General features: G+C 27.7%; 2 protein-coding genes across 2 annotated transcripts in view; both read left to right on the top strand.

The window, feature by feature from the left end:
- The window catches only part of LOC105843324 (minichromosome maintenance domain-containing protein 2), a 36,716-nt gene extending 36,394 nt beyond the window's left edge, over positions 1-322 (top strand). The window contains exon 23 of the transcript XR_010637674.1: positions 274-322. The gene's annotated coding sequence lies outside the window, so the exon portion shown is untranslated. The remainder of the gene's footprint in view (positions 1-273) is intronic.
- The window catches only part of LOC105843325 (uncharacterized), a 24,810-nt gene continuing 6,359 nt past the window's right edge, over positions 265-18,715 (top strand). Inside the window, exons 1-2 of the mRNA XM_065793715.1 lie at positions 265-331; positions 12,525-12,572. Coding sequence (XP_065649787.1) covers positions 12,546-12,572 — 27 coding nt within the window. The 5' untranslated portion in view covers positions 265-331; positions 12,525-12,545. The remainder of the gene's footprint in view (positions 332-12,524; positions 12,573-18,715) is intronic.

The raw sequence follows: 18,715 nt of genomic DNA, 5'->3' as shown, positions 1-18,715 counted from the left end.
ATTTTAAGTCGTCATTGCGTTAAAATAATATTTAGTTGTTGTTTATCTACTTTTTTCGAAAAAGATATTTTGATTTGGTGGCACAAATCGGTTTCATAAAACTTTTGAAATTTTATCTATTTATTTCACTAATGTTATTTCACAATAACAAAATTAATATTTAATTTTTAACATTTTAAATAAATAAAAAGCAGTAGGTTTACCACTGTTCTGTAAAAGTATTTTTTGCACTTTGTCCGGAGTAAAAGTTTTTTTTTTCTGAAATTTCTTCAGGGTTGACGAAAAAAACAAAAAACTCTTTGCGAACACTAAATGCGTAGTCAAGAAGAACGTAGGTTTTTTTTATTGTTTCTTAATTTGTTTACAACAACATTGTATATATAAAGTTTTGAGAGTATTATAACATGTTTCTAATATAGCATATATAATCTTCTAACATTGTATACATAAACTTTTACTATAGTATATATACGCATTTTTTAAATTTTATCACGGTCATTTCTCAATCGCCTAAGTCATTTTTGAAGGGTTTTGAGTTAATAGTTGTAAATGTATATTTTTATACATCTTCTATTATATAACATTTTACCTGTATCTTAAACCAATCAGAACATAGTTTTTTCATTTGTTTCGTTGTAATTTAAGAGAATAAATAGCGATTTTTTTTAGTTTTTTTTTTAGTTTTCTCAAAACATGAAAAATTTTGGCGATTGAGAAATTACCGTGACGATATGTAAATCTAAATTTTCCTGTCACGGCAAACTTGTAGAAAATTCTAATAAGTCAAGAAACTTATAATATATCATAAAATACTTATAAATATTTTATTTCACTGCAAAAAAACATTTTTATTTTTTATTTATATATCAGATAGGGGGGTCACAACGAGTAATGATGTAATAGAAAAGTATTTATTTTATTTTTTTAAAAAGAATTTTTGAGTAAGTATATTCCTTTTTTTTTTTTTAAGTTATTAATTTTATCGACAAAATAAAAAGTAATTTAAATTTACATTTGTACAATTATGAGAACCTTAACAAAGGTTAATTCTTGGTTGAAGCAACCACTTCTCGGCAAAAAGTTGCTTCAGATCAACTGTTTGTCGGCATATTTGTTCTCAAGTTACTATAGAGACAAAAAAAAAAAGATTTTCAAATACCTCTTTATAATAAATTTCAGAGCTTAAATTTTAAAAATGTTAAATTACAAAGGGGTCGTCAATAAATTACGTCGCGTAATTTAGTTAAATTTCTGTTTGCAACATACCGTAACGCTTTTACCGACTCCGTCTCCCTTCAAATTTTGCAACAAATTAATAACTCTCCCTTTCTGTTTATGTTTAAATAAAAACACAAAAACTAACTAAAAACGATGTTTTCAAATGAATATGCATGTCACTGTATCCCTAATTTCAATAAGATGAGGAACGCACTTTAGTGTTTTGCATTATAAACAGACGCTACATGTTCGTAATGTAAAAAGTTTTGTAAAACTATTTTCTTAAATATTAAGGTCCAAAACTTAACTTAATTAGGAAGTTCAAATTCGGCATCGAACCTTGGACTTTTCGGTTCTCAACCAGAACTCTAAACACTGCACACAGTTTTGCTTTATACAAGTGAATCGGTGAAAAGAAGAACAATACTAGTCCAATATTTTCATTTCGAGATAATCAGTGTTTAAGTTTTAAACAGTTATAGTTTATAAACTATTTACTTTGGATGCCAGTTATCTTAGCAGGTAATTATTTCCATTCCCTAAACACCTGTTAATATAGTGTTCATAGAAAAAAAAGTTGTTTTTGCTACAAAAATTTAATAAAATCCTTGGAAAAGTACTATTCTTCCTCACAATCAAACTTTTACGAATTAGGGAATAAAAAAACTGCAAAATTTACGTGAAAAGCTATACTTTATTAAACAAATAAGTATTTAAATTAACAAACAATAGTCATTGCAATGAAAAAAAAAAGCTAATTATCTTCCTCCGCGCTGCCGGTTGTTTTCCAGGAATATATATTTTTATAAAACTCAGTTGCGCTGGTGGGTATGTAACATTTCAGTTTTTTAATATCATTGATTTTTTTATTTTTATTTTATTGCAACTGGTTCCTGATAAACTTTTTTAGTGGGCAGTTGTTGCTCAACTCAATTTTTTACAAGTTTAAAAGTTCTGGAACATAATCCATCAATAAAGTCATATGTTGTCATATACCCAGGCATTGCATTGTCATAAACAAACATTTTATAATCCAATACAGAAAATGTGCGATTGCGTATGTTGTCTCTGATGGATTTTGGGGCTTTTTTTATAAACAGTAGACCACCAATCTTTAAAATTTAAAATGTCCTCGTGCGTGGTCTTCATAACCGTAAATGGTTTGGAATATTTTTTGCTACTAGCTATCAAATCAATATACTCATCTACAAGGTAGATGCGATCATGCTTTCGTATATTTCTTTTGATAGTACCAAAGTCTATCACAGGGAAGGTATGAGTGTCCCCGCGTAGAAATATAAAGATAAATTTTCTTAAAACACTTTCCAGCTTGTAAAGCTACTCGAAATCGAAAAAAGGTATGGTTTTTATTTTTCCCAGGGCAGCCACAAGAGAATAGATGAAGTTCTTGAACAGAATCCCAAATTTTTGTGAAGATATAGTTTTGTAGAAAGGTACATACTTCATTTGGGCCTTTTCGGGCCGGTCTTTCGTGATAAACATAACAGTGGCCCGTATTATTACTCAGATTGTGAATTTCAAAGGTATTTACCTAAAGCTGACGATAGTAAAATACCTCTTGAATAGATATGTGCGGAAGAGGGAAGTTTTGCATGAAGTCAAAACATAGTACGGCTACGTTTGTATTTGTATTACAATGATTTGCTACTTCTCTAATCTTATCATAAAATTTATTAGCACGTCTTTTTTGGACCATAAGCTGCGTTGCCGCCACTCTATTAGCGTTTAAGTTTTTGTTGCGTATTTTTGATCTCAAGTTCTCACATTCTGAGCACACGTCAACCTAACTTTTGTACTAAACTGACATTTTATAGACTTGGGCGCATTCTGGTGATAGAATTTATTAAACTTGATTTGGCGCGTTATAAGAATTGAGTAGAAAATCAGTACTAGTCCAGGACAGGTATTGTTCTTTGACTAGTTTAAATCTACTTTATGGCAAAAAATAATGAAAGAAAGATGGATTAGTATTATTTTTGTAGTACACAGAGAAATCGACATAAGTGAAATCAACTTATGAAAAAAAGTGCAAATAGCAAAAGATTGGCTAGTACTGTTCCTCTTCTCACCAATCCAAGTTAGATGGACAAAAGTTAGTTCGAGAAATTGGTTAATAGTATTTACTATTAATTAGTTGATAAGTGACATAATGAGTTAAAACGTCACAATGAGTCATAAGCATAAGTGACGTTAAAATGTTTATTCATTTTTGAAAAAATTTTAGTTTCAAGTTTTAGAGTGGTTGTAACATTTAACAAGATTTTAAGAAAGGAATTATTTTGTTGTAATGGTCAACTTTACTTCAGAGGGCAAATAACTTTTTCTAAATTATAATTATTTTTATTTGAAAATTATAATAAATATTTTAAATTATAATTAATTTTATATTAAAATACAATTGTAACTGATAATTTTATTCAAAAACGGGGAGCAATTTGTATTAGAATATGGTTGAAAAAAACTACATTAATATTGTAAACTCTTAATTTGTTATTAATTTTTCACATTTACTACTATTTGTATCCAAACGTATCCAAGCTAGTTTTTTAATTAAGTACAACCAAAGTTTTTAACTGTACAGCGGTCTAAATCGCTACATCAAACCACAATTTTTCGTAATACAATTTTTTTAAATCATGTGTAATATGTGACCTCAAATTAAAGAGAATTCCAACTTTAGGTGGTCCAACTTTAGGTGGTCATAAGTTTTAAACGCTGAAAGATTATTCCATGAAATTTAAAATTTATCTATAAATATAAATTTAGTTCAAAAAAGTAAAAAAATATTTTAATAATTTGTTATTCTCACGTTTGGGACAGGGGGAGAAAATTTAGGGCTATTTTTTGCCAAGCTCAAATCATTGCAACTTTTTGAAAGCATCATTTTTGGTATAAGTATATATATAATAATGTTTGGTGTTTGCCTCATGTCTGGAAATTAGCTCTCTCAAACACCAAAAAGTGCTGTATCCCCAGTTGCAATAAAAAAAATGGTATTGGTCTTGAAGCCTAAAGTCTTAGTCTTGGTCTTGAAAGCCTAGAGTATTGGTTTTGGTCTCGGACCTCTACTGTCTTTTACTTTCTTGATTCTTACGAAAAGTATCAACTAAATGAATGGATTAGTAATTAATAACAAACCGTAGATCGCCGCAACTTCCCACTCTCAATCATCTTGATCCCCATGTAGCGTTTTTGAATTACTGGGTTAAAATTTTACTGCGCCGAAATTTTCAACCGTTCAAACTCCTTTTAGGGTAAAATAATAACATTAAAATATTGAGACAGTAATATTTTAACGTTATAATTTTACTGTTCTCGTTATTATTTTACTGTCATCAAGTAAAGCGATTTTCCTTTATTGTGCGACAAAATCTAATCTAAGAATAAATTTAATTGTTTAGCGATCCATAAAATCACTTTTGTAAAGTTTCATTACAAACGAGTTTATTTACGTCATTATAAGTTGTAAAGAATATGCAACCTTGAGCAAATTATTTATTTTTTTATAACAAACAACATGTAAAATAACTGATATACGAACATTATTTTAGCTCATTATAAACATCGTTTGATTTACAAAGTTTTTAGTGACAAAGCAACATTATAATGATGATGAATGAACAACATTATAATGATTGTTTTTATTTTCTAAAAGAACTTTATAAGTTGTTAGTCGGTCGAGTTTAATGGATGCTGTATATTTGAGCCATACTATTTTTTGTCCAGTGAAGGACCATATAGCAATATCAATTCCAATGTTTGCAGTACCAAGGATCTCAACATATGAAGCCCATATACAAACTGTGTCTATACCACTTTTGGTAATATAGTTTTCCACATCATCACCTAAATATCCTGACAAGTGACTGGAACAAACATGCATTTTTGAAGGTACATCATTTTCTTCTCCATCATTAAGATCTTTATAAATATTTTGAGTCCTTGTTCTTCAGCTATTTTTTGGCGAATTTCTTTGGAGGGATGTTTGATTAATTTGGGATTACGTTGACATTTATCCTGATTGTTGCACTCCGAAGTTAAACCACACAATTTTAAATTACTTTTCACTTTGACGAATGGTTTAATATGATGTAGATAGTATTTCTTCTTTAATGTGTTGTTCCCTTTACTGTTTCTTAATAAATATGTATATGAACCAAGCCATAAAAAAGTTATTTTTCCACCTTTTCTATTTTCTCTTTTTAGATTTCTCAAAAAGTATTTTTTGATCAACAAAACATTTTGATAGTGTTGCATGCTTTCTATCATAGTCTATTTTTTGTTTCTTTTGTGTACAAACAATATTGGTCATGGCTTTTTCTTCAAGTCCTCTTTCCATTTGTAAACCTTTTTGTAAAACCTCTTAATCGTATGCAGGGTTGCAGTTATCCCCATTAAGTACATCTGTGTACTTTACATCAATTGGAAGACAGGGTTGTCGGTCATACATAAAATAAAATGGTGAGTACCCCATTGAATCGTGCACTTTATACGTAAAGCAAAAAGGATTCTATCTAAAACTAGCAGTGTTTCCATTATTTGATGACCCAGAGCCACCAGACATTAACATATCAATTACCAGTCCAACTTCATCAAGAAATCTTATTTGAATTTTCTGTTTTTGTCCTTAGATAACTTTCTTTTTACATGGTGTTCTTGTAGACCACTTTTTCACCATTAATTTATAATTAATTTTAAGAAGCTTAAAATAAGCTTTTAATCCGAGCATGGAAAGTTAAAAGGCCAAAGAAGAGACTTATCTCTGTCAATGACATATTTTTAGCTGCATTAAAATCATTCATTTTTATTGTACTGCATCCACAAACTGAACAGCACTGAAAAGATATAGTTGCTTTAGGTAACAGAGCCGTAACCACAATTTTGATATTGGGGGGACTGGGGTTTCTTCGATTGAAAAAATATATATTTTTTTAAGGCATGGCCTTAAAAAAAATATTTTTTAAAAAATTATTGGGGGGGGGGGGGGGCTATGTCCCCCTAGCCATCCCGGCGGTTACGGCTCTGGGTAATGCTGTAGCAACTTTGAAATAAACAAACTAGCTTCTTCTAAAAGATTTCTGTTTTCTTTCTTAACTATTTCCTGAGTATAAATCCTTTGGCTAGTTGATCCATCAAACCGAACTTATGAACGTAATGTTCAAGTTCATTCATGGAATCGATAACTTGTTTCTGCAACTGTATTAGGCATATTGCTGTATGATTGAAATTTTCTTTCGATCATACAGCAATAGACTAATGCTTGAAATTTTATTTTCCCAAAAAAACTGTTAACTGTCCATAATGTTTGTTCAGAAAGACATTGTTCTATACCAGCACAAACATTATTGTGTGGAGGATAGAGATTACAACCTTTACTCACAGCATTATTTCTCGCGCGTTGATAATCAGATTTGCTCATATTATTATCTAATATGAGTGCTAGAGCTTTATTCAGAGTGTTTTAAGCATCTTCTGAACTAGAAGGTTGCTTTACAGATAAACTTTGAATACTTTCACATAACTTCTTCTACCATGTTTGAAAAGATTACAACTACTAGCGTATAACAGTTCATTTGAAGAACTAGTCAGTTCGATAGTTGCAACTTTACAACTCTTTGTCTTACTTGATGTAGAAGTCGATAGCTGCTACTTTTCAACTCTTTGTCTTACTTGATAAATTTTCAAATGATTTCACAGGCCTACCTCTAACTATATATTTTATTTTTTTATCCTAATTTATTGATGATTTAATATTCTTTTTCTTAGGTTGGAGTTAGGAATTAGATTACATAAAGTTTTCATCAACTCTATAACTTAAAGACCAACGTTTACAATACTTTGATAAAAAAGTTACAAATTAGACATCAAATTAAGAATATAAATAAATATTAGATATAAATAAACCAAGCTGTCTTATGAAATGATGAACTTGATCTCTTGTAATTGTTGACATATTACTAATAACAATAATAAACTAAAAAAAATTATATATATATATATATATATATATATATATATATATATATATATATACATACTTATTAATTCAAAAACATTAGAATAAAAAAAAAAGCTTGAATAAAAAAACATCTCTCTTTTTACAGCAAGTATTAAAAAAAGTAGCAGATACTAGCTGCTAGATAAATAATTTTATGAAAGCATATATTTATAGCCTTCAAAATATGTATAGGAGATAAGGGCAAAATCGAGCACAATTTTTTCCTTGTTGTCTTTTCAAAAAAAAGGTTTTAAAAAAAGACATTTGCTACCAAAAATTATATTCAAAACTGGTTTAAAATTTTTTTAATTTTTTTTCTTTAAAAATTTTATATATTAACAATTATTTGATAAGTCAATAAAAACATTTAATCATTTTATCAAAAATTCATTCTACACTTTTGCTTTGTAAAAAACTACATTTTCTCACTTTATCGCTTTTTTTTCGCAAAAACTTTACTGGAAATGATTTTTTGTTGAGAATACATTCTTTTAAAATTTAATTCAAATGTTTTTGAAGTCCTCAATATATCTAATTAAAATTTGTTTTAAAAAATTCAAGCTTTCAGACATGGATTTTTATAATTTTGTCCACCTATTAACTCACTGTGCATCGGTCTTGTAAAAACTTTCAAAGTTTTGGTCTTGGTCTTGAGTTGATTTTTTGATGTCTTGGTCTTGAAGCATTCAGTCTTGGGCTTGATCTTGGTCTTGAGCCCAAATGTTTTGGTCTTAGTCCTGGTCTTGACCTTTACTGTTTTGACTACATCTCTGGTTTTTAATAGCAGGGTTTATATTTATATAATTAGTAATAAGTTTCTTTGTAGAGTGTAACTGTTGTTTCACCTGGAGTAATGTTAATTTAACAATTAATGACTTAAGAGATTTATCATCATAAATTTTATATATATTTTTTATATCTGTTTTAAGATCCCATATAATATTATATTACAAAGTGCTTAATTAACTCTTTTTTTTTTCTTTCAAAAACAAAAGTTTACTGATAAAAATATAATCTGATTTACTTTAATGTACTTTACTGATGTACTTTTTAAAAAATGGCATTTAGCTTAGAAAAAATTTAATAGTGTAGGATTCAACCTTTTAAAAGGTGCAGTAAAAGTTTAAAGAAAAACTGCACAACATTTCTGAAATAAAGAAAATTCAAAGGCCATTGCTAAGGAACTTTTGTAATTTTTAGAACTTCAACTTTTTTTAAATAACGAAATTAAGGTAAATTTAGAAACTTTAATTTCATTTTAAAAAATTTTTTAATTATTCATAAAAACTTTATTTTTTTATTTTATTTTACTTTTTGTTCTGATTTTTTATAGTGGGTAGCTATTACCCGCTCTTGAAAATCTGAAAAAAATTAATCTAAAATTAAAATATTTTTAAAAACTTTAAATTTTTGCTTAACATAATAACTTAGAAATGTTTTATAATTTTAATCTTGATAACAAAACCTTATTTTTTAAATTCTTAAATTTTGAAATTGTAAAATGATTCAAGATAGCGATCACTAAGTAGTCTGAAAAGTGATTAAAATAGCAGCTGTTTTCAGAATTGTAAATTCTTTAATAAAATTTCAACGCAAGTTATTGATATTGACTTTGGTTTTATTGTTGTGTAATGAAGTGTGCAACCAAAATTTACTTGAGGTAGAATTTCCTTCCTATTTTTTGTTGTTGTTGTTGTTTAAAATATTTTAGAAAAAGTATACTATTTTGTTCAAATTGTCTAGAACTTGAACTTGCATTTCTTTTACATTACAGGGCAGAATAAGCGGTTTTTATATATATATATATATATATATATATATATATATATATATATATATATATATATATATATATATATATTTATGTATATATATATATATATATATATATATATATATATATATATATATATATATATATATATATATATATATATATATATATATATATACAATGATAAATAATTCTTTTGAATAGTTAAATTACATCACAATTCTATTTGATGTTCACTGTCTATTTCGCAAAAAAAATCCTTCCAGAGGTGATCTTTAAATCAAATCAAGCGAATAATGCTCAAAACTTTTCACAATTTAGTAAAACGCTTTGTTGCGTACGGCAGACGATTAAAGTAATTACTTCGGCACTATTTTCGCAGAAAATAACCACGTGTCTTTGTGTGTCCAAATACTTCCTTGAATTCGAATAATTTTTATTTTAAGATTAGTTTTTATTTTTAAGTATACAAAAAAATATACAAATTAAACGTAGATAAATATTATTCGTCAGAAATAAAATAAGAATAACATATATTAATATAAATATTTTTTTTTTTATAACTCACCTCCCCAAGACCGAGAAGGCTACTGCAGATAAGGAGGCTACTTGTGGTTATAACCCTCTCTCAACTCTATAACTCCAAAACACGAACCTTGGCAAACAAGGCCGCTGCGCGGAGAAACAAGTTGAGCGTGGTACTACAGGGACGTGGTGAGAATCGAACTTGAAACCTCTCGCTTATGAAGCGAACGCTCTACCGCTACACCACTACCGCATGTAACCTCTAACACTACACCAATATCGCATATACCAAATACAATGTATACAAAATATGTAAAACAATTTTTAATCATTTTAGATACGAGTTTTATAATTGGGCAATTCTCCAGTTATATTTTCATAATTACAATCATTATATTACTTTTATTCTTACTGGTGAAACAAATAGTTTTATGTGTTGCATAGAAGTTTTAATGAATACAAAAAATTGCTAGATTCTTGCAATCTATAACCGAATTACCACATAAATTCGTCAAATTCACTTAGTTCCGTAACCAAATCGAAAACCGGAATTACATAAATTCGTCAAATTTATGCAAATCCGGTTACGGAAAGAGTTGAATAATATGGTTTAAATCAATAACATGAATTCAGCAACTTTTTTAACAACAAAACTCTTATACCACTAGAAATTCTTTTATTAATTTATTTTAAGTATGATGACAATCTGCACAAAATAAATTGAAATATTATGAGAGAAAAATATTTTGCACATCGCAGTATTTTGTTTTTCGCCTTAGGTTATAATTATCTTGCCCTATCACCACATTTTTGCGCTTTGAGGTAAAAAGATTTAAAAAGTAAAAACTTAAGGAGACTTTTTATTTCAAAAGATTTTATTACTTATGTTTTCTCTTTTTTACTTATAATTTAAGTTTCCATAGAAAAATAACATCGTTCTTAGGTGCATAACACAGTTAACTACTGGAATAACAAGAGTTACCCAAATGATGGTGTTAAATTCCGTAACCGGAGAATTGTCTTGTAGCGAGAAAACGTAACTATGGTAAAATGCGTGGAAGATGCTATTTATTATTGTGCAGAAGTATTTCAGCTTGATTGCACATAAAATTCTGAAATCGAAAGTTATGGATTTTGTAGTTATTGTAAACAGTTTTCGGTGGCAAATAATGTTTAACCATGTTTTAAACTATATTAATTGTTTAGGTTAAACTATATAAATTGTTTAAGTTAAACAACTGACCAAATCATATAAAAAAAATTTTTTGTCATACCATTTTTTTTTAGTAATAAATTTAAATTTCAAGGAATGAAACGTTTTGTACACGGACTTAAAAATTATTTCAAAGAACAACAGCTCAGTGATAGAATATTGAGTATTGTTGAAATCGACGAGGAATTTATTTCTTATAAAAAGCGAAAGTTTGAATGTGAAACTGAAGGACCAGGTAATTTTTTTTTCAAATTGTTTAGTATAATGAAAAAATCTTGAACTTTAATATTAATTTATGAAATTTAAATTACTTCTAAATTAAGTTAGATAATATTAGATCACTCTAAAGTTCTCAATAAATATAAAATAAGTTCAATAAATAGTTATCTACTCATAAAATAAATGCTGTTTTGTGCAAAGCTTATCTTTTATTTGAATGTAAAGAAAAATGAGTAATTCACTACCTTATTATGCTAAACGAAATGCTTCTGATAATCTCATAATAAAAGAGAAGGAGCAGTAGTGATTTATGTATTGCTTCAGTACACCACTTCAAAGTCAGTGTATAGCAGTATTATAACTGTACCATTTTAAATCTGCATTTTGATTATTAGCAGACACTGTTGTAACTGTGCTGAAACTAGACTTGTTTGCATATAAGAATAAAAGCTTGGATTAAAATGTAATTGGTTTGGATATTAAGTTTAGTTTTTACTTAACTTTTTTTTAAAGAATGTTTGAGGAATGTATTTGTTTAAAGTTCACAAAATTCAAAAAATGTTTATGTAGAATGATGCAATTTATATGCAAGTTGTGTGGATAATAGACCCATAAATTTATATGCAAATCGTGTAGAATAAACTAAATAATAGAGTAGAACAAATAATTTACAGAAAAAATACCAGTAATAATAAAAAACTTAAATACAATTGAAATTGAAAACTATATTTTCATACATAGATTATCTAATCAAAATATTCTTCTTATTTATTATAACTGGTTTATTAAAGTAAATAAACTTCGTAGATGTAAAATATTTTTGGTAGAACTCTATTGGCGATTTTATTATTTTATTAACTGCACAATTACACACTATGGTCAGTTTTTTGTTAGAATACTCTTGGTTTCACACTTGTTTAGTTTAGATGGCTTCTGTAATGCCACATTTTTATTTAATTAAAGCATGGAAATGTTGAAAAAACTTTTTTTGTAGGTCAATAATGAGCTATTTTTTTGCGATACTACTGCTACAATGAAAATTGCTATGTGAGGTTTATGAACTCCTTTTATCTTTAACCACATTTAAATTTAACATAGCTATGGAGCTTTACCGCCTCCAAATAATGTATGTTTATTTTAAGAGAATGAATATGAGATCTACTTTTTTTATTAAAGCTTACTAACTACCATTGTTTACATGAAATTTTAGTTGCTTTATTGTCAATTACATTGTAATAGTGACAAAATTGTTTTAATTATTATCTTTTGTACACTATGTTAAGTTATTGTTAAACTTTGTAGTATTTTTGATTTGTAATTTCCTCAAAATTTTGATACAGAAGACTACTGTTTTTGTAAATCACTTTTGTTTTTAAAATGTTCTTTAGGTAATGTTTTTAAAATGTTCTTTAAGTAAATATCTGTTTTTTACATTAATGTCACCATAATAAACATTTTTGATCACTGTTTTATCAAGGTTATAAATTAGGTTTAAAAGAACAGATGGTTTCAATAAATATTTTATATTGTATATAAAGAAAGGTTTTATTCTTTAGGTTTTAAAAAAGTCAAGTTTCATGAGATATCTACAACCGATTATCAAGGTAAGGAATATTAATGGTAGGAAAATACTCAATACTAAAAGTATACAGTGTACTTTTAAGTACACTAAATACTAAATTTTTTTACTTAATTTTTTTTTTTTGGAATAATGGTAATAGAAGAAAAGAATAAGTTTTTAACAGAAAAAAACTAGAAAAGAAAAAGTTAATTTTTTTTAGTTGTAAAGGTTTTAACAAAAATTTTAACATTTTACACTGTTGCAAAATTCAAAACGTATTCATTTGTTTTTATATGCATTTTATAATTATATAGCTAAAAATTTTGATTAATGTAGTTTGTCAACAAATAAGGGACAACTATTATCCAATGATACTGGTTCGATTCTCTTTTCAAATTTTTTTCTCCATAGTATTCATAATTTTTTCCCCATAGTTTTATTGAATTTAAAATTTAAAATTGAGCATCTAATCAAGTTAAGTGGTGTACAAGACTTTAGCTGAGGATGCTTGTAAAGTTAGATTATGGTGTGCAACAGCTTCCTATGAATCAAATTGTGCTTTTTGGAGAAAAAATTTCAGACAAATACTTTAGTTGTAATTTTTTATGGTGGGGTAATGTGAGACTCAATCATAAAACCAACCTCTGCATAATAATGTATTCATCATTTATAATTTTTAATTTTTCATGTTTTTCATGTTGTTTAAATAATTTGGACTTATATTTTCATCGTTTTTAAAGTTTCGAATCATTTTTTTAAAGTTTCTTTATTTTTATTGGGCATCTGCTTCTCTCCATGCTTTTTTGTTAGGTATTAACTGTATATAATTTTGATAGGAAAATTTCACAATTTTCATAGGACAATTTAACAAACTGTTTTTTTAATAAATGTAAAGAGTAATAAAATATTAATAATGTTGAAAGAAATATTTTAATTATGACCTTATAATAATTGCGATGTAATTAGCACAGTTAATTATTCTTCATGGTATTTTAAATACCCCAAGTGCTATAAAGCTCAAGCTTTATAAAATTTGGGGTATTTAAAAAACTTCTATGAAATATAAAACAAATAAAATATAAAACATAAATCAATGTGAAGTTTCTGATGAGCATATTTAAAGAGTTTAATGAAGTTGTCAAGATATATACTGTTTGCAACCTCAAATTTAGTAAAAAAATTATTTTGACCTAAATTAATGCAGAATATAAACTTATAGCTGAAAAAAAAAACTATTAAAAGGTATTCAGAAAGACATTTACTACAATTTTATTCAATATATCCTCCCTCAGCATCAGTCACAGCTTTAAGACGACTCCTGAACTTGGAACAGGTGGTCAGGATATAGTCCTTGGGCATCTTGTTCCACTCCTTTTTGATGACAGCCTTCACGGAGTTGACACTGTTGTGTGGATGTCAACAAGCCTTTCACTCTACGTATGCCCAAATTGATTAGTCAAGAGGTGACAAATCTGGAGATCCAGGTGGACTTAAGGCTTTTGATCAGTGTTTTGGCTGAGATATCCCATAAGTTCTTAAGGTGGTCCTAGGTTCTTCTGGAGCTACCTCTGAGTCTTATGGAACATATGTGGTTGGTGCTCACTACTCTTAAGACAAAAATGTGGTATTCCAGCAAGATGGAACATCTTGCTGGAACACCACATTTTTGTCTTAAGAGTAGTGAGCACCAACCCAGGGCTTGACATGGTTCTCCAGGATTCAAATGTACTCATTGGTATCAACTTTCTGACCAGATTTGATGAAAACCAGAGGCATTTTGAGACCATCAGATGAAAACAGGCCAAACATAACTGAAGCAGGATGTTTAGTCTTGAATATTTTACATGCTCTGGGACTGTTTAAATTGATTGATGACTAATGAAACAATTGGTTCTAGTGTTTGATGCAGAATCAACAGTAAACAATTTTTCATCTGAGAAGATGAGGGTTGTTGGTCTTTTCTTCAAGAGACTCAGAAGTTTCTTTTATCTTTAAAATCTTTTTTCTTTGACACTAAGGTAAACCAGGTGTTTCTTAAGCCTTGCTCTTGACTTTGCCTTAAGATCCTTTCTGATTGTGTTTTTAGTGGTGTGCTCACTCACTGAGAGGTCTTTAGCCATTGTCCTTATGGACCTTACTGGATTCCGAGAAATTCAGCTCTTGACAGCTTTGATCAATTGAGGAGTTTGAACTGATCTCTTTAAACCACTGCCAAGCTTCCTCTTAACACAACCAGTCATTTGAAAACATTTAACCACAGTGTAGAAAGTATTAGAGGCTTGTTTAGCATCTTGGAAATGTCTTTGGAAATGGTTCCATTCATGGCCAGGTCAACAATTGGTTTATTCTTACTACTCATTTTACCTTTTTGGGTGTTTTTTTGGTTTATTTGCAATTTCAAAGTTTAATACATCAATAAAAACAAACTATGTGCATAAAAATAACGCCATTATGTAGAATATAGCATTTGCTGGAACATTTTCTTTATGTTTCTGATATAAAGAAATTTTCAAATAATACACTAAGTTATTTATAGTATTATTTGAATAACAACTTTTTATTTTCTTGTTTTGAATAACTATTAGGCTTTAACTGAAAAAATATATATTTGAAGTTTGATAATATAAAATATAGTACAAAAATAAATAACTTTGAATATGAAATTAATTACAAGTTATTAAATAGATAAGAATCTAGATTTATCTGTAAAAACCCAGATCAGTCTGAAAAGCCTATTTCACGTACAACAACTCTAATAAGAAAAATGTTGGAATGAATATTTATTTGTTATGTACTGAATTATTTTGTTATGTATTGGTTATGAGCTTATCACTAAAATATTTGTATAAGCTATTGTGCAATTTTTTTTTAGCTTTACATCACTCAAGCTCAAATGTCACATCAATTGCATCAGTTTTAGAAAAGACAAATCAAAAAGGCTATGATCTAAATAGTTTGTCAACTGGTTCATGCCAATCAGAAATTGATGAAGGAACTTTTAAAAAAACTGCATCTGATGAATCAGTATATGTCACATTTCCAATTCACTCTTTAGTGCTTTGTATTAGCAGTGATTTTTTTAAGAAGCTTCTTGTTGATTCTGGAATGAAAGAGAACTCCATGAATTCTGTAACTTTAAAAGTTAATAAAGGGGAAGGGAAGCACCTAGAAATGCTGATTGAAGCATTTTATAGCAGTGATGTTTTAAACAATATATCGCTTACAGATCTATTGTGTACATTGAATGTTGCTGCTCGTTTTTCATGTTTTGATTTTATTCAACAGGGTCTTGAACATTTAAACCACAGCGAAATCAAATCAGTAACAGAATGTGATATTATTCTCTCTCATATTTCACAAATTCTTGCATTGTTTAATAATAATGAGCGTTATGAGAACATTAAAAATTGCTGCACCAAGTTTTTAGCAAAGAAATTTTTTCCTCTTGAAATGCAGTTTGAACAGCAAAAAGTTTTTAACTCTCTAAGTCATTTTACAGTAAATCTTTTAATGATGTCTGACCACTTGTTAGTAGTAAGTGAAAACAATGCTTTGAACTTGATTTACCAATGGCTTTTATATAATGAAGAATATCAAACTCCTGAAGTAATTGAGTCATTATTAAAAACTATCCGTTATCAAAATCTTCATATTGATCAGTTTTGCGATACTCTATCAGTATGTGACAAGGTATTAAATAAATGGTCTTCATATTCATCATGGTATGTTGAAGTACTTAAGTATCATGCTTTACCGCAGTCTGCACGGAGTATTCGTGGGATAAAAGAACTTCCTGCTAATCATGCATTCCCCATTGCAATAAATAATCTAGCTGCAAAGCGACATTTTAAATTGGAGAAAGAAAATTTAAATCTTATTGATGAGCAGACTTTCAAAATAATATGGGGAGGTTGTTGCTTGGTTCCATTGCTATCATTAAAAGAAGCAAATGGTAATTTTATTGTCAAAATGAAAATAAAATTGCTCAATGTTTTTCAACCAGAAATCAATAAGAATATTGTTCATCAAATAATTGACATTTATTACTGTTTACTTCCTGGTTATGTAGATTTTCAAGAATCTTTAATGCATACTTCAAAATTTGTTCAAAAATATGTAAGAAAAGGTACAATTTTCTTTGGAGAAAATAAAACTGTTCATAACTTTCATAGCGTTGCAAAATTTCCAGTTGAATTTGTTGAAAATGTTTTGGAAAACGGACTCAACTTAATCATTCTTTTTACTGGCATTGCTTATTCTTGGCGATGTATAAATTTAAAGAAAGTTAAATCTCATAAAAAGTTAATATCATTTTTTAATGTGTCAGATTTAGAATTCAACAAAAACCCAGATTTATTATAAATATGAAGGTCTTAATACGATTATCAAATATTTTTGCAAGCTTATATATATATATATATATATATATATATATATATATATATATATATATATATATATATATATATATACACACACATGCAATAAAGTTAATAACTCATTAAAAATATTTGACAAAAATAGAAATACTAGAAACATAGTGCATTATAGAAAGAACAAAAATTAAGAAAATTCCAAAATAGCAAAACATTTTTATTTTGTTATAGACAACAAATGACTGACTTGAGCATCTGCGTCTGATGACTGACATCTGCTTGTATCCTCACAAAACTTTGATTAATGCAATATGAATTAATAATTATCATTGTTTACATTTTCATAAAACAAAAATAATCAAATAGTTTGTATTGTATTTTATGAAACAAAATTAAACTTGTTTTGTTTTGTATGGGTTTTTAAAAAATAAAATGATATATGTTTTATGAAACAAAATTAAACTTGTTTTGTTTTGTATGGGTTTTTAAAAAATAGAATGATATATGTTTTACTTAATATTGTTTTTATGAAAACAACATTTTTACTGATTGTTTAATGTTGTTTTTTTGAGATGCAGATGCTTATAGCTAGTTGTGCAGAAATTTTAGCATTAAAGCTTTCTAAGAGAAGATATTTTGTTTTTAACATAAAAAGATAAGCTAACTTGTAATTCTCATGAAACACATGTTGATGGTACATAAAGAATTTTTTGTACATAACTCCTTCATTTTTATGTTAAAAACAATATCGTATTCCACAAAATTTTTCAGTGTTTTTCTTTATAAAACACAATGCTTTTCTCTTATTTTCGATACAATTTTTTTTTCGAGCTATTTATTTTATATAATTATTTAATTTGTTATTTATGAATACCAAATAAAATAATTATGTTATTGAATTAGAATAATAATTATAAATAATTTTATTTCTTTAATACTTTAACATTTTTCAATAAGTTCAAGTTTTTTTGACATAAATTAAGTTTTTATATATTCCATAGTTATATTTATTTTAGGCTTTGAATTGTTATAAAACAAATTTATTAGTTTTTATACTTTTTTTTGTTTGTATATAATTTTTTACTTTGTTCTTCAAAATGATTTCTTTTATTGTAAAAAAGTTTTAATTGTATATTTATCTCAATATTTATTGCAATATGTATGATAACCTTTTTTTTGTATTTTATGCAAAGTTATAAATATATTTATAGAAGATATTGACACTGTTATATTTTATTTTTAATTATATTTCCCTTTTTTTTAGCTACAGTATTATTATTATTATTATTATTGTTAGTAGTAGTAGTAGTAGCAATAGTAGTAGTAGTGGTAGTAGTAGTAGTAGTGGTAGTAGTAGTAGTAGTGGTAGTAGTAGTAGTAATAGTAGTAGTAGTAGTAGTAGTAGTAGTAGTAGTAGTAGTAGTAGTAGTAGTAGTAGTAGTAGTAGTAGTAGTAGTTAGCACCAAGGGTGTAGTTGTTAGATTCCCGGCTTCAATACTGGAGGTACATGGTTTGAAGCTAACTCTGGCCATATGTGCACAATTGGTATAGAAGGAGAGGCAAACTTCCTGGTTAAATGCTGTTCTGTAGTGCTCTATGATAAGATTGTAAGGATTTCTTTATCTAAAAAACTAAAAAAAAGTAGAAGTAGCAGTAGCAGTTTACCTATTTTATTCAGAATATCCACCAGGAAAGCATCAATTTGTTCAAGTATTTTAAATACTTCAAGATGATTTTTCTTTTTAATCCACTGTTCACAGTGGCCACATTTTCCATTGAGTTTACTGCTTTTAACTAACTCAAAGTTTCT

Source organism: Hydra vulgaris, chromosome 03, assembly GCF_038396675.1.
Source record: "Hydra vulgaris chromosome 03, alternate assembly HydraT2T_AEP".
NCBI classification, from domain to species: domain Eukaryota; kingdom Metazoa; phylum Cnidaria; class Hydrozoa; order Anthoathecata; family Hydridae; genus Hydra; species Hydra vulgaris.
Note: the sequence above shows the minus strand (reverse complement) of the source record. Positions and strands in the feature narration are given on the sequence as shown.